General features: G+C 48.5%; 1 protein-coding gene across 1 annotated transcript; it reads right to left on the bottom strand.

Annotated features, from left to right (window-relative positions):
- Positions 1 to 2,576: 2,576 nt before the first annotated feature.
- Positions 2,577 to 16,255, bottom strand: CCT5 (chaperonin containing TCP1 subunit 5). Its single transcript, XM_026506688.4, has 11 exons — positions 15,766 to 16,255; positions 13,096 to 13,156; positions 12,222 to 12,386; positions 10,648 to 10,846; positions 8,845 to 9,037; positions 8,621 to 8,770; positions 6,224 to 6,343; positions 5,388 to 5,573; positions 4,656 to 4,793; positions 3,902 to 4,082; positions 2,577 to 2,855 (listed from the first exon to the last, which is right to left on the bottom strand). Exons 1-11 carry the CDS (start codon positions 15,868 to 15,870, stop codon positions 2,728 to 2,730), a joined length of 1,626 nt encoding a protein of 541 aa, XP_026362473.2. The 5' UTR covers positions 15,871 to 16,255; the 3' UTR covers positions 2,577 to 2,727.
- Positions 16,256 to 16,273: the final 18 nt, after the last annotated feature.

The following is a 16,273-nucleotide window of genomic DNA, read 5'->3' as shown; positions in this document are numbered from 1 at the left end:
TTTCTTCTTGTGCGGTGCTCAGTGACTACTGTTAACAAGGGAAAAGGCAAATAAGCTCTTAATATGACCTCACGGCCCTTTGAGACGGCCCAGGCCCCTCAGGCTGGGACCACACTTGAAACCACTGCCAGGATCTGTGTAAAACATTTACAAGGGCCCTTAGGACACCACGAATGCTTCACACACCTTCCCTCCTGCGGTCACCTCCTCCCTGCTTTGGCCGACCTTGAACACATTCTCTAGGCAGCCGTCCCTCTCTGCCACACTCTTCTGGAGTTTTAGATGTGACCTCTGTCGTGCAAGCCGCACCCAAAATGGAGCAGCACAGGTCCATGCCTACAAATAACTATCATCTCATTACTACCGACCCCCCTCCCCCCGGCCCCAACTCCTGATCCTTCAGCGGAGCCGGATGACCTCTCAGCCCTTCCAGAAGCAACTGTACTTTCCAGTGGTTGCTTATAATGAAAGACCAGGCCATTTAGTGGACATCGAATCAATCCAGCTAGTGTCAGAGTTGGGAACCAGCTGGAAAGTGCCACCAGCGGTCTGGCCTGGGGGTCCCGTGCCTTGTCACCCTTGCTGCCCCCGCTGGAGCGCAGGGACTGATCCCCTGCTGGGTGAGCCAGCTCTCTGGGCCCCGGGTGGTGGTCAGGGTTAGGAAAGCCGGCCTGGCAGGAAGGCATGTTTGCAGTCTGCTGAAGCGTCAGGTGGAGACCTAACAGCTGAAGGCCGCCCAGCAAGACCCCCAGCACTCCCTGGGGTCGCAGGTCCCAATCTCAGCTACTGAAGACTGGATCTTCTCCATCTGATGGAGACTGGTTCCTTTTGCTCAGTGTCCTAATCCTCATTACAGGGTATAGAAATAAATGTTCTTGTTACAGACAAAAAAAGGGGACACGTAACCTGTCAAGAGATTTGTAACTGGAAAGTAAAAAAGGTCACGTTACCTTGAAGTGGTCCTCACGAGGCGAAATCAGAAGTTTGTGAAACATCTCTACAGGTCCCGTTCACAGGCCGCGTCGTTCCTCTCAGCCCCCAAACCCGCCAGGAACGTGTGTGAGGTCCGTATTGCAAGGGAGGGGTAAGGTTTAGTGGCTCTTCTCAGGAAATCACAGACCCCTTCAGGCGACATGGTCCAAAGCTAGCTGCTGTGCTGTCTGTAGGCTGGAGTCAGTCCCAGTGAGGTGGGTCTCTGTCTGACTTGACTCCAGACCCAGAGGCTCATAGTACAAATTATAACAGGGCTACTGCACGCCACATTTTGAAATGAAACACACAGGAGGTTCCTCGTGCAGTAAGGTTTTAAGATGTCATCTATTCATCCGATAGCGTGTGCATGCGAGCACGAGTGGGGGCGAGGGGGAGAGGGAGAATAGACCCCAAGCTGAGTGTGGAGCCTGATGCGGGACTTGATCCCAGGATCCCGAGATCATGACCTGAGCCGAGATCGGACACTTAACCGACTGAGCCACCCAGGCGCCCGCATTCAGCTTTCAAAACTGGACCGTCTATTCCACAACGTGCTGCTGGAATCCCAGCACTCACTCCTAAGCCTGCAGGCTGCTTGCTTCGCCAAAGCACCAGTGCAGGCACAGAGAAGAAATGATGACCCGACAGTGAGGACTGATCAGCATCCAGGCTCATCAAAGGCAACCCTGAGACGTCACCGAGGTCAAGGTAGACCACAATAATTCACTTCGTAATTCTGGTTATCTGACTAGTCCCATGAGGAAATCCTCTCCCCCTGGTGGCAAAGAAGTAAACTTATCATGATTCTCCGGAAAAATGCAATCTAGAGAACCATACACAGGGCAAAACGGCGTAGGGGAGGAGGGGCCCCAGGAGTCAGGCCGCCTGGCTTTGACCCAGCTCTACTGCTCACTGGCCAGGAGGCGCAAGCAGGCAATCCAGACTTGCCTGGAAGCTGTGACAGGACACACGTCCCCTCCCAGGGAGGGGAGAGCAGCACTAGGCTAGCTCAGACTCTCAGAATAAGGCCCAGCCTGTGCCAAGGCCACGGTCACTTTAGGAAGGAGACACTGGTCTACCCATGCATGGTAACCACAGGACCCTTCCTTCCACTCAAGCCATTCTAACCTCCCCGTGTTGTCCTGCTGAAAGGAAACCCCGGCGGGGCTCTGAATGGCCCTTCTAAGTTCCTGCAGGTGGTGCAGGACCAGGGCAACGTGATGCCTGGGGGACCACGTGCAGTCTTAGCCTACGCTCGCTCTGCGGTCTCAGCTAGGAGCATGCCAGTCAGCCCGCGGTCTCGTGGTTTCCCACACTCCCCTCCGACAGGTCACTCCATCTACTCGGACGGGCAGGGCTGAGCTGCGTTCATTGGATCAAGCCCACAGACATCTTGAGAACAAACTCTGCTGAAGCTGTTCAAAGTACCCACAGATTAAAAAAAGAGATCTACTCAAACCCCGTCATTAAGGCCCGTTTGACTGGTACAGTGTTTCCTGAAGAGAAGGTAGCAATGGCTTGAAGAGAGCGCTTTCATGGAACGGTACAAAAGCCTGTGAGATGGCACCCCCACAACCGAGTGTCTTTGAACGATAGAACCACGGTTACCAAACAGCTCTTTTTATTGACCGTTACAGCATCCACAGTGTCTGAAAAAGGACACAGTAATAAATAACTGCCGATGCGTCACAAGACATCCCTTTATTCAGTCATAGCCGCGGGTCTTACTACTACATCTGATTCTCCATTTTTTCCTTACTCTTCGGATTCTCCGGGCTTCCGGATGTCATCAATCTTCAAAATCATTCTAACCATTTGTGTTGCAAGAGAGATCTGTTGCTTCTTGCCAATCAAAGTTTCTATGACGTGTTGCTGCTTCATATCTGAAAAATTCGAACAGATTATCCTAAATATGTTTCGTATTAATAACTTGCTCTCATTTATAGAATCACAGTAAACTTAAAAATACAAATCTGGAAGAAGCCCCCAGTCCCAGTTTCATTTTCAGAGGAACAGGATTTCATCACTCCCGCGGACACTCTGAACTTAAACATGGGTGCCAGAAAGCTGCGGGTGGAGGGGACCTCTCTCCATCGACAAGCTCAGGTGCTGGGCGACTAGCTAAAGTCTTTCAGAGACATCTCACCCACGAAGTATTCACTATAACATAATTTAGTAAGCCCAAAGTAAGTGAAAAAATTGGACTATACCTGAAATGTAAAATAATTCCAAGCCCAAGAATTATAAATGTCGAAAGAACCAGTCATTCAAGTTAAAAACAAATTTAAATATTTGTCTGACAAAGAGTCGATGCTGTTATTGAAATCTGCTGGCTGTGAACATGAAAACCACAGCACAGCTGTCACTCCAAGTAAAAGCACAAATCCTTGGATTCTGTGGTTGGGGAGGACTGCGGGACTCTGGACACGGCCCATTTGTACAGGAAACCTGAGCGCCACCGTTCCAACAAGCTTCTGCTAGGTCAGCCTGTAAACCCCAGCAACTACATCACCCAGGGACACACTCTGGAATTTGTGGACACAACCCCAGAATAAGCGGACAGCAAAAAGTCCGTTTCAGAGCTGCTTCCCAGGACACCCAGAACCTCCCTGACAGACACCTCTGTAAAAACGCAAGAGGGGAATGATTTTCTAAAACTAGAGATTGAAATGGAAGTCATCTTCAGTATAGAACAGCAGATTGTATCTTACCATTATTAAAATCAATGCCATGTTGCTAGGAGCAGCAGTCTAAGCAACTCCTAAGGTAATCAAATGGAACTTTCTAAAACTCGGGGCCGGATTATCTCTAGCGTGTAAGTGTTTAAAGATACGATAAGCTTACGCCGTGCACGACACACTGTGCAGCCAGCATGAAATCAATCGCTTTCAACCCATTGCAGCCCCTCCAAGTGGCGACCGCTCCTCACCATTTGTACCCTTGTGTAAACAGTCAATCCCAAGAGCGGGGTTCATCTCCTTCACTTGTCTGGCTCGGACTTCGGTCATAGTCTGGATGGGATTCATGCCGCTGTTTTCAGAAAGAGCCATGGGGATGACCTCCAGCGCATCGGCAAAAGCCCGCATGGCATACTGCTCCAAGGTCGGGCACTGGAAGGGGACAGGGCTATAGTTAGCGTGCTTGGCAGAAAGGAAAAAAACCCCAAAACCCAAAAAACCAAGGCTGCAATTTGGAAATGTAAATAAATTGCATACTTTGAAAACCTAACTGATGAAGAATTCCAAGAAAAGGCGGTCTTATTTTAATCTACCAGAATATGTAAACGTCACTACAAAGGGAAGAAAAGGTATACATCTGAAACAAGTCTCAAATCAGCTCTTACTACTTCATTTTTTTTAAACTATTTTTTTTTAAAAGATTTTATTTTTTGACCGAGAGAGAGAGAGAGAGAGAGAGAGAGAGAGAACAAGCAGGGGGAGTGGCAGGCAGAGGGAGAGGAAGCAGCAGGCTTCCCGCCGAGCATGGAGCCTGACACAGGACTCGATCCCAGGACCCTGGGATCACGACCTGAGCCAAAGGCAGATGCTTCAGGGGTTCTGGACACCTGCACCTGAACACGTGTGCGAGGATCACAGCAGACGCTGGTTACCCGCGGCTACCATGCTCCGTCCGCAGCAACACTGCCGTACCCACCGGGGTCAGAAACGCTGCGTGGGCTTTACCTTGTCCGCCTCTTGGCTCACTGCCAGGGCACAGGCTATCTCGGCGGCGCCTCCACCGTACACCACACGGTTGTCACGGATGAGGTTCCGGATGACACACAGCGCGTCGTGAAGGGATCGTTTTGCTTCCTCGATGATCTGGGAAACAGCTTTGCCTAAGTTACTGTTATCACAATACCTGTTTGAGAGTCAGCTACCTGCACACTGATTTAATCTAGGTGTTGGCTGGGTACTGGAAATACTAACTCCCCTAATAAGCTGTTTTGGTTAAGAACAAATGGAGAGAAAACGCCAGTACATTCGTTACCAGAAGTTTCTACCTTTACCCTCCCTTTCTTCTCTGTAACGTAGTTAGAACCACGCAGAGGCAGGCAGGGACTCTTTCTGGGACCCATGACCAAGGCGAGGGATCAAAAAGTCCAAAACTGACCAAGAAAAACCTCCTGAGTCTAACTGATCACGAAGCATTCTCAGGGAAGGGAGAGATTACCGGTAGTTATTTGCTGGGGTCCCCTATTTTCACTAAGAGACTCAAAGACCAGTGTGCCCTGCAGAATTTATGATGGAACATGGTCTTTGATAATTTCACATCCTGGTATATCACAATTTCTTTGAGAAAAATGATTGTTTTTTAAAAAATAGCAATTATATCTCACTTAAATACATTACGGGCAAAGCCAAACCACATTCTAAAAGCAGAAAAAATGCAGGACAAATAAACTGGATTCTTACCATCTTATTTCCTCCTCTGATGAAAATGGTCACAGCCCTGGAGTTCTTACATTGCTCAATGACCAGCATTTTGTCCTTAGTGGTCCCAAAGGAGATCTCTTTTACAAGACCAGCAAAGCCCAGCTTCTCAGAAGTGAGCTCTGAGAACCGTGGGACGATCCGGCCTCCCGTCGCAATGGCGATGAGCTAGGTGGGGTGGGTCAGGAGGAGGAGAGAGACGATGCTGGTAAACACTGAACTTTCTAAATCAGACCACAGATAAGCCAAGCTAGGACCACCTTGTGTATCCAAGTGCTAACCCACACTAGCCCGAAATGTCAAGGTCAACCCAAAAAGCCGTGTCAATCAGTGTGGTTTGAAGGGCTGGTGTCTTGGTCTGGCCCCATCACCCTGCACACTCCCCATAGCTCTTGACTGCCTCTCCAGACTGGATCGAGCTCAGCACAGCAGCCCCTTCCTACCTGGCTGCAGTGAGGACCAGAGGCCATGTATGTCTGGGCACAGACCACATCTGGGACGTCCGGCCATCAGCATGTGGCCGACACAGAAGTGGGTAAGACAGGGCTTCCTGCCTCAGACAGCCAAGTGGGATGACGTATGGAAAGCATTTCTAAAAACCAGAGCACCAGAAATACACGGCTCTGCTGTTCTCATAACAGTATACGTTTTTACAAATAAAAACAAGATTCCAGCACTTTTCTCTCTCCTAGCTCCTCCTCCTCTCATCTACGGAGCCTTGGCACGATGTGGTTACTGAAGGCCAGTGCTATCAAAGCAGCCCCATACCCGCACAGCTCAGCCTCTGCATTCAGAAGTCTCCGCACGGCGCGTCCTACCTCTATTTCAGGTCCTCCTACCCAGCGAACTGCAGGCAGGTTATTCTGGAGAAGTAAATGATTCGCTTCATCATCGAATCCCCACTGGCAAATAGCTAGGTTTGCCCCTGTTTCTTTAATCTGGGGAAAAAACCGCCACAGTCATATTAATAAAAACGTTCCTCGTGCTCGAAGAAAGATAGGCTACAGTGGGGTTGCATTAAAACAAAGCAGACAAGAGAGAGAGAAGGAACACCCAAGTGTCTACTTTCTGTCAGGCCCAAATTCCAAATAATGAAGAGGTATCAATGGAAATCACCTCTTATTTTTTTGGAAAAATTATTTATTTATTTGAGCGAGAGAAAGTGTGTGCGCAAGTACACACGTAGGGGAGGGGGAGAGGGAGAATCCCAAGTAGACTCCAAGCTCACTGCAGAGCCTGACACCGGGCTCCATCTCACGACCCTGAGATCACGACCCGAGCTGAAATCAAGAGTTGGACGCTCAACTGACTGGGCCCCCCAGGCGCCCCTGGAATCCCCTCAGTTTGTAAACTATGCTTTAAGGATCAGTAATTCATGCTGAACCCCATGGCTACAGCGAAATAAAACGAGGACGTGTCAACAGGCTTAGCACCGCCCCAGTACCCAGGGTGACAGCCGTGTCTCACCACAAACACCCGTAAGGCAAGTTCATTCATGTACGTGTCCAACAGGAACGGCGTCTTTGATACACACTCCTCTCCACTAGCTTTTCTCATTTGAGTGCATGACCCTCCGTGGATTAACAGATGGATTTTGGGCCCACAGAGGTGACTCTTCCTCCCACCCCTGCACTAAGCCACTTGTCCCGAGAAGGCAGCAATGACCAGAACCGTCTGTGCATCCTGCCCTCGGCGGTCACCTGTGGTGGCTGGGCCACGCCTCACATCCACTCTGTCTGCACCCAAGCCTCTTGAATCATCCACCACATGGGCTCTCTGCTTCTAGCCCATGGCCCTCTGGAACTCAGTCTATTAACAGCCCACTTGTTCTTGCACTGCTTCTGGCACATTCCTGCTGTCAACAAACCCTGGCTGTCCCTTGAAATCAATCCGCGTCAGCACCTCTCCTCGAACAGCTACTTTTCCATCCCATGTGTTCAAAATGGAAGGTGTCCTTCTTGGTCCCCACAACCAACAACAACGTTCCTCTGTGGACAACTCTCATTCTTTAGAACGTTAGCATCTAGTCCTGTCACATTCCTACTATCATTCTTGGCAACCCACACATCTACCAACACCATCTGTCCAACTCCCCTGGCCTCTTAGTTCCTGCCACCTTTTCGCCCAGTGCACCTTGGCTGGCACTCCCACGGCAGCCCTGTAGCCCAGATAATGGGTTTTCGCTTACCAACTCCTGCCAGCATGCTCTAACCTCTCAGCCTTGCTGTTCCCTGCACATGCCAACCACGTTCCTGCCTCAGGACCTTTGCACATGCTGCTTACGCCCACCTTACCTCAACCTGGAATGCTCTTCACCCAGGCACACAGCTCTCACTTTGCTTAGGTCTCTGGCCATATCACCACTTCAGAGAGGCTTTCTCTGACCAGTGTCCTTCACAGAGCCCGTACCCACTTTCCCCTTATTCTGCACCTCAAGAGCCAGAGCCCTGCTTTGCTCCCTGCTCTATCCCAGGTCCCTACAACAGTGCCTGGTATACCGCAGCCAGAGACACGGGTCACACAGGAGTAAATGAATCCAACTACTCCCGTGAAGACAGACGGCAAGATAGCCTCTCGTCTGTTCGCCACGAGAAGTAACGTTCGTGGAGTGCCGATGCTGTAAATTCCCAAGGACAGAGACCTGAAGACGAGCCACTGTCGGGCTTGTGCACACGTAAAATATCAACAGCCAAAGAAAAAGGGTTAAGGTGTTTACAACAGTCTGACTTGAGCAAACAACTGGAATTACTATTAATTACATTCTAGTTTAATTCCAGTTATTCAGTAACTCTCCTCTCTACGAGTTATATTTAGATGTCCCGAACACGTGCTGAGCTGTACTGAAGTGGTCCAAACCTTGAACGTACTAGGTTACAGGTGTCCAGGAAAGCAAGCATTGTAAAATCAAAAGCACGGCTCAAAGTAAGCCAATTCTTTCAGGCACTCCACAAGTTACCACCTTAAGACAAAATCAGCTTGCTTTCCTCCTTAAGCCTTTCTGTGCCCTTTGATTTCTTCTCAGTGTGGACACTTATTACTTTTACAATTTCAAAGTGAAGTAAGGTGGCTCACACCGTTAACACGCCGTCTGGAGCCACACGAGGAAGCATCCGACAGCGCAGGTGAGCGCCAGGAGTTACCTCTCAGGTACAGGTCGACGGCTAACCGCATCCTTTCAGAGGCTAAATTTTACTCACAACTACGGTGGGACTTACTTGCTGAATCATCTCTTCAAACTTCTCCTTTTCGTATTTCTGAAGGGCCTTATAATCTTCTACAGAGGTCACGTCCAGCTTATGCTTGGTCTTCGGTTTGGGTGGTTCAAACGGGCACGTGAGGATTGCAATCTTAGCATTTTCTACTTGCTACGGGGAGAAAGAAACCCTTAGGCTGGTGGCTTTAAGAGCGAAAAAGCTGAAGCTGAAAGGCACGGACTTACTTTTGGCATCTGCGGGTGACTGAAATCCTTGTCCACGATCACTCCCTTAATAAGTTTCGTGTCCTCCAGCCTCCCACCCACTTTGCCTTCCACTTTGATGAGCTCAAAGTCCACGTCTCTGCGCTGCATGTCCGCCACGGTGAGGACGGCATTCACGGCGATCTCGGCCATCTGCCGGTGACAGCTGTTAACCCTGAGGGAAACCCAAGACAAAACTTTCACGTTCACGGACAACTACTCTAACCACAGCAGGACATGGAATACAATGTGGTAACTCAGGGATATTTTATAGAACTAGGGATGTTCTCAGTCTATAGAAAGCAATGCCACTGGAACCCGCACTTTCAACAGTCTGGGGCAGGGCTTCCTAATCTGGGATCCACAGACCCCAGAAAAAACCTAACTGGGATGGGGGAAAAAATGACATCTTGTCTGAACGAGGTGTGGCACTTAGTGAGGAGTGTGGGGACTTGCCATGACTACGATCTTTGCAGGAATTTCCACCAACATCAGTTACAGACTGGGGTGGGGGGGGCAGTGGCAGTATCTTTTCTGAAACCTTTGAACATCTGAACAGATTGCTCAATAAATTTACTTCTGGTTGTAGAAAAACTGCATGGAAATTTAGTACTTGAAACACAGTGCCTGAAATCGAGTCATTTTAGAGAGAAAAGAACCATGAAACTCTAAGTGTTGTTAGTATCCTAACCAGGGGATTTATACTACTTTGCTTTATGCTGAATATATTTGGTCATTATTGGTTGTTTTGAACATCTTCTGTACTAAAGACCTATGTGTGCTTGATTTTATGAAGACCTGCAAATACAGCAAAGTCAACTTACAAAGCCACAACAACGTGAGATTTGTGCATCTGACTACGGGTAACACCTGCCTCCCTGGAGAAGACAGTGCTCTACTTGGGACAGAGGCCGTTCCTCTAGCCAGCGAGTTTCAGCACCTGCACGACAGGAGACACCTCGCACAGCACTGTGGTGGAGGCCTTTCCCTGGGGGTAGAGGGAGCAACGATCTCTGTGGCACTCTCCCCGACAGCTGAGTCAAGACTGCCTTCCTTTTTGCTAAACCATCACGCACACAAATTAAAAATTAAAACATCTCTCACACTGATCGTGATTCAAAATAACCAGTGTAATAAACCACCTCAGGGTAGATTTTTATCCCACATCATGGCAAGAGCCAGTAAATCTCTGTTATTGTTCAAATAAGTGTGTCCCTTGGCTGAGGCTGCTTTGAGTCTCCAGGGAACAACTGTGTCTTTGAGCCCCCAGACGTGGCAGCAGGCCTGGTAAATAGCAGGCATTATGCAAACACTCAAAACACCCAATGTAACTCAATTTCAAAACGCCCCTCTCACTAAATTAAAATTCTGTACCAGTAACTTGCTTGTCGAATAAATGAAAAGTGGAGCCCCTCCCCCTAAATGGCTTCCTAGCAAAGAAATGGTAGAAGTGTTTTTGAAAATTAACATTCCCCAAGTAGGACCATTTTCTGCTTGATTTCTAACACAGCCTATCCTACTAAATTAAAGAACAGTTTCTCTTACAAATACTGCGGGAAAAATTTAATACGAAAGCCTGGAACTTCTTTTTCCAACTAAAACAGATGCATGTGGCTATACCTGCATTAAAAACAAAAGCAAACCAAAACAACAACAAAAACAGAGTGCAGTACATGGAACCAGAACGAGGCCAGCAGCGGCCACCAGGGAGGATGTCTTCAGCAACAAGCACACACACTCTGCTTCTCTCCAAGGGCCAACAGCGGCACTCTACTGTAAACGTACACTTTGGAGCCCAGCGTGGTCTTGGCGGTCTGAATCAGGGGCTCAGTGTCCTTCATGTCAACAAGGACACTATCGCTGATCTTGTCCAGGTGCTCGATAGCAATGCGGGCGGCCTGTTCGTAGCCGTCGGCGATCCTGATCGGGTGAATGCCGCGGTCCAGCAGCTGCTCGGCTTCCTCCAGCAGGGCGCCGGCCAGGACTGCAGACAGGACAGTGCGCGACCAGATCAGAAAAACGCTAAAGCTTATGTGATCAATACCGATTAGACGCTACCCTAGAAATAGGAAGGTTCTGGAATTAAGGTAAAAGTATCTTGGGGACAGAGGTATTTTTTTTAAGAGAGCCTCTGGGTTTGCTTTTAGCAAAGATCTAACGGCAAGCCCCTTATACATGGGTGTTCAGCTCTCGGCGATGCCCGGAATGTAACTGAAGGATGTAACCTAAAAACATCTTTCTGAGGGCAAAAACCTCTTATGTTTCCCGGGCCAAGAATTTCTTTTCTTTTAGGATTTATTTCATTTCACTTAAAGATTTTATTTACTTATCTGAGAGAGAGAGCACGAGCAGCGAGAGCAGCAGACTCCCCATTGAGCAGGGAGCCTGATGCGGGGCTTGATCCCAATTTTTTTTAAGTCATCTCTACACCCAACACGGGCCTCTGACTCACAATCCCGAGATCAAGAGCTGCATGCTCCACCAAGTGAGCCAGCCAAGTGCCCCTCCCAGGCCAGGGATTTCTATTCAGTAAAATTTGTTGGTGATAAGAGGATTTTAAGAACTTACAATTTATCCTCCCTACCATCTTCCCTCCTTCTAGTGTTTTACGGTCACAAAGAGGAGGAATACTGCTTGTTTTACTACTGCTACACTCCAAGCACATCCATAATACTGCTTGGTACCCGATAAATATTTGTTGAAATGAATTCAAAGCTCAACTGCAGAAAAGGTAACAGTAAAGCTGTTTCCCTCTCCCACCTTCCCCAACTTTTTAAGTATTTCAGACCTTCAGAAAAAGTACAAGAATAGTAAAATGAATAGTTTACCAACACCATTTTACCACATTTGTTTTCTCTACAAATGCACACACGTAATTCTGTTCAACTACGTGACAATTAGTTGCGAAAATCACGCCACCTCAAAGTGAGCAACCAGCCCCAAGTACAAGGGCATTCCCCTACAGCACTATAATGTAACCGTCATGCTCAGGAAACTTAAGGGGGGCACTACTCTGCAATGCGCAATCCACAAATCCTCCGTGTATCCCAAACATCCCTCACAGCTGAAAAAGTAAAACAAAACAAAAAAGCACCCACCCAATCAAGTGTTATGCGTTACAGCTGGCTGCCATTTCTCTTTGGCTCCCTTGACTTAGAACAGTTGTTTAACGCTCCCCAACCCCTTCTTGTTCGTCCGGGAAAAGGACTTTTGGGCCTTGTACTGATCATGTCCTTCAACTTGGATTTGCACGACTGTCTCCTCACACTCTGATTCGGAGTAAACATTCTCGGCGGTGTGTGTGATTCTAACTAACACCTCTGAAACAGGGTGTTAGGAAGGCTATTCTGCTTTCTTACCAACCACCCCTGTGGTCCCATCTCCAATTTCATCATCCTGTGATTTGGACAGCTCCACCATCAGCTTGGCAATCTGGTGATCGACGTCCATCATGCTTAGAATGGTGGCACCGTCATTTGTCACCGTCACGTCACCATCCTTGTCCACCATCATTTTATCAAGTCCTAGAAAGATGGCAATGTTTACAATGGCATTAAGCAAAAGAACAAAACCAAAATCTGTACCAAAACCTATAAGAAAAACATAGGCCTCTTGACCCAATTCCTAATTACAGAACTTATTATAAAAATTTTACATAAAAGGGTATCTACATGCAGACACTTTCAGGTAAGCAAAACACTGGAAGCAATCCTAAGGGCTAAAGCTGGACAAATGGGAGAAAAAAAGGAGCATACTAAATGTATTATTATTATTTTTTTTAAAGATTTTATTTATTTATTTATGTGACAGAGAGACAGCCAGCGAGAGAGGGAACACAGCAGGGGGAGTGGGAGAGGAAGAAGCAGGCTCCCAGCGGAGGAGCCTGATGTGGGACTCGATCCCGGAACGCCGGGATCACGCCCTGAGCCGAAGGCAGACGCTTTAACGACTGCGCTACCCAGGTGCCCCTAAATGTATTATTAATTATAAAAAGGGACAACTATGACTTGGAAAATGCTAATGAAATGATGTGAAGAGGGAGGAAAAAACCCTGACATAAAACCGTACGCGCCTATGATCACAACCACGTTGAAAGCCCGGAGCACACAGAACGAGTTTGTTAGTGCTGGGGGCCTAAGATGCCCCCGCCCCACATCCCAACTTTATACAAGGGTTGTAGCAACTGTCCATAATTGACAACATTCGTCAAAAAACAGAATGATAGTCTCCTACCATTTGGTCCAAGTGATGTTCTCATTGTATTTGCTACAGCCTTTCCTGCCATGATATGAGACTGAAAAATGAAACAAACAGAAAAAACAAATGTTCAAGTTACATATCATAATAGTTAAAAGCACACAGCTGATAATTGTAAAATCTACTTTTACATAGTTTCTGTTCTCTAGAAGCTTTTCTATTTAAGAGACAACATTCAAGTCTAAGTAAGTGTGGTAACCTTCACAACTACCAGCTTCAGTAGACCATTCTTATGTAAAAGAACAGAACTCAGTGCTTTAACTCACCCATCTATGAGGCAGGTTCTCTTACTTGCCCCATTTTACAGCTGAGAGCAGGGGCAATCTGACCGGACAGGCCGTGCAAGACCACTCTGCAAAGCTTATCTCGCGCAGAGAGTCCAGATGTAAGCATATGACACCTTGAACTATCACCCTATGATACACGGCAGAAACGTACCCTTCTCTTTCATGGTCAAGCTGATACGCGACCTATATGTGAAAAGTCACCCTTGCTTGTCACGTGCCAAGGGTATCAATAAGTAATGGGAACTTGTAAGCATCCTTTCCTGTTTGCACACATAACCGGGCTCATTTTCCCTCCAAATGTTGTTTCCTTTGCTCCCAGTCTTGCTGTCACCAACCTAACCTGGATCCACAGCGCCCTACAGAAATGTAGGGTCTCTTATCTACTCTTATCCTTTAGATTCATCCAACACCAAGCTAAATCATCTGTTTTTCTCAAACACGTTATTTGCCAGTCCACAAACCTTAAATGACTCCGTAGGGCCCCAACACTGAAGTCTGAAGGCTTCAGCGTTTCCTTCAATGCCCTCCACAATCTAAGAGCTAGTTCCCTCCCTGTGACGATGGGCCATACTTTGTTCCCCAAATATGTCCTATGATCCTTGAAACAGCACGGGGCATAAAAGGCGCTCTGCTCATCAAAACCCTGACCACCTTTCAAAGCAGTTCAAACGCACATGTTCTGTGAAGCCCTCCTGGGTCACTCCATCTGGCAGGTAAGAAAAGACAAACTTCGTACATCTGTGAAAATGCTGGTCGTCATTAAAATACAGATTGACGGATTTGTCTGTGTAATGTAATTTTTAAAAGATAATCATCACAGGTAAGCAGTTCTTAATCAGGGAGGATTCTGTCCCTCGGGAGACATCTGGCCATGCCTGCACACATCTTTGGTTGTAATAAATGGGGTGGGGGCTGCTACTGGCATGGACGGAGTGAGTAAAGGCTGGATGCCGCTCATCGTCCTGTACAGGACAGGTCCACACAAGGAAGAATGATCTGGCCCCCCAAATATTAACAATGCCAATGCTGAGAACTCTGGCTTTAGACCACTGGCTTTGGAGTCAACCACAGGTGGGCTCGAATCCTGGCCCCATTCTTTATCGACAAGCTGTACCACCTCTCTGAATCATGGCCCCTCCTGAAGTGACCCCATGTAACCCTCATCCTTAGCTTGAGGGAGCTGTACTACCCTCACTGAGAAATGAGGTTGAGACGTTGTGTAAACAGTGAGAGGACTGTATGCTTTCTTCACTTGTTTAAAATACAAAGACACCAAGCAAACACACCTTAGATCTGGTGATGCCAACTCACTTTTAACAAACCCTAAAGAAGTCCGTGTCCTTTCAAAGCTTCCCCTGCATTTTCTGTCAAAGTCTGTGTTCAGATGACTTTCTCACCTGGACTCCTGTCCCTGGTTTAATTCCCCTGGTGCTTTCTGTTCCCTTTTGTCCACCAGACCCCACTTCCTAAAGTACAGTTCTACCTGAATTATGGTTCTGCTCAAAACCCCCTTACTGGCTCCCCTCCTTCCCAGGGCTAAATCTGGACTGCGAGGCGTTCTAGAGCTTCCACCTTCCAGGGAACTGCTGTTTACTTAAACGAGACTGGGCTCCATCAAAACCACGCTGCTCTTTCCCTCTACAATGTGCCATGCGTTTTCCTGGCCAGCTTTTTGCCTTTGCTGTCCCCTCTCCCCCAAATGCTACCTCTGTCACATTCAAAGCAGTAACCCCATCCCTGATCAAATGCCACCCTCCACCTTTTATCCCCCTCCACAACGGTGATACGCTGCCTCCTATTCCTTGCATTATGATTATGGGTGTCCACCTTCCATTCTGGCAGTGGTATTCTCTTCTCTAGGGGCACACGATTTTCGTTTTTACGACACCACATCCAGTATCGCGCCATGTATAAAGGTGCTGAGAAATTAAATACTTTGTAAACGACTAACCCTCTAACCAGTGACAAAGAAAGGGAGCCTCATCCTTTGGGGGCTATTGCTTGTTTCCTGGCCAAGTAACCCGAGAATACCCTCCCTGCTTCTTCCCGATGGAAACACTGTACGAACGACCAAAGGCTGGAGAAGCCATCGGAGGCGGGCTCACAAACCTAGGCACTGAACTGCCCCACCCAACGCTAAAGGGCGCCAGCGGCTCTACCCCAACCCCTAAATTGGGATTAGGGGCTTCTACGCCGGCCTCGCCCGAGCTCAAGGAGCGGGGTAGAGGGCCGGAGACGAGACGGGGTCCCCGACCTTTCCGGGGAGCACATGGCGGAACCGCTCCCAGGCTTGCGCAGGCGCACAGCCACGGGCTTCGGCCGCCTCCCCTCATGCCACCGACAACGTCCGTCCCGTTACCTTGAGAGCCTCAAGTCCCATAAGACGAGATTTGCGATCCTGATCCTTGATGATGAGGAAAGGGCGCCCATATTCGTCGAAGGCGAGGGTCCCGACCGACGCCATGGTGCAGCAGCAGTGGTTACTTTCCCTCAACCGGTGGACACCGCCCCGGAACCGAGAACAAGCCTTCCGCTCGCGGGAGGGCGCAAAGTGCGCGCATGCGCGGTCCGGGTCGCGTGAGACTTATTTTCCACCCGCGACTAGTTTGACGCCAGACAGTACCTTCTGGAACCAGAGGCCTTAGGAAACATCTATATCTACGAAGCCGCGGGGGGGGGGTTAAGTTCGAAGACACGGACGGGAAGTTAAAACCCACAAGCCGAGAGCAGATGGAACTCATTTGCCAGAGCTGTACAATGGAGAGCTTCCAGGTAGTGGGTCCCAACGAGGAACTCGTTTACTTGCAGCGTCACTTTCTCCCTCCGTCCCACCCCGGCTCCGAGAAGATGGTAGAACCCACTTCCGG

Source organism: Ursus arctos, unplaced genomic scaffold, assembly GCF_023065955.2.
Source record: "Ursus arctos isolate Adak ecotype North America unplaced genomic scaffold, UrsArc2.0 scaffold_15, whole genome shotgun sequence".
Classification (NCBI taxonomy): domain Eukaryota; kingdom Metazoa; phylum Chordata; class Mammalia; order Carnivora; family Ursidae; genus Ursus; species Ursus arctos.
Note: the sequence above shows the minus strand (reverse complement) of the source record. Positions and strands in the feature narration are given on the sequence as shown.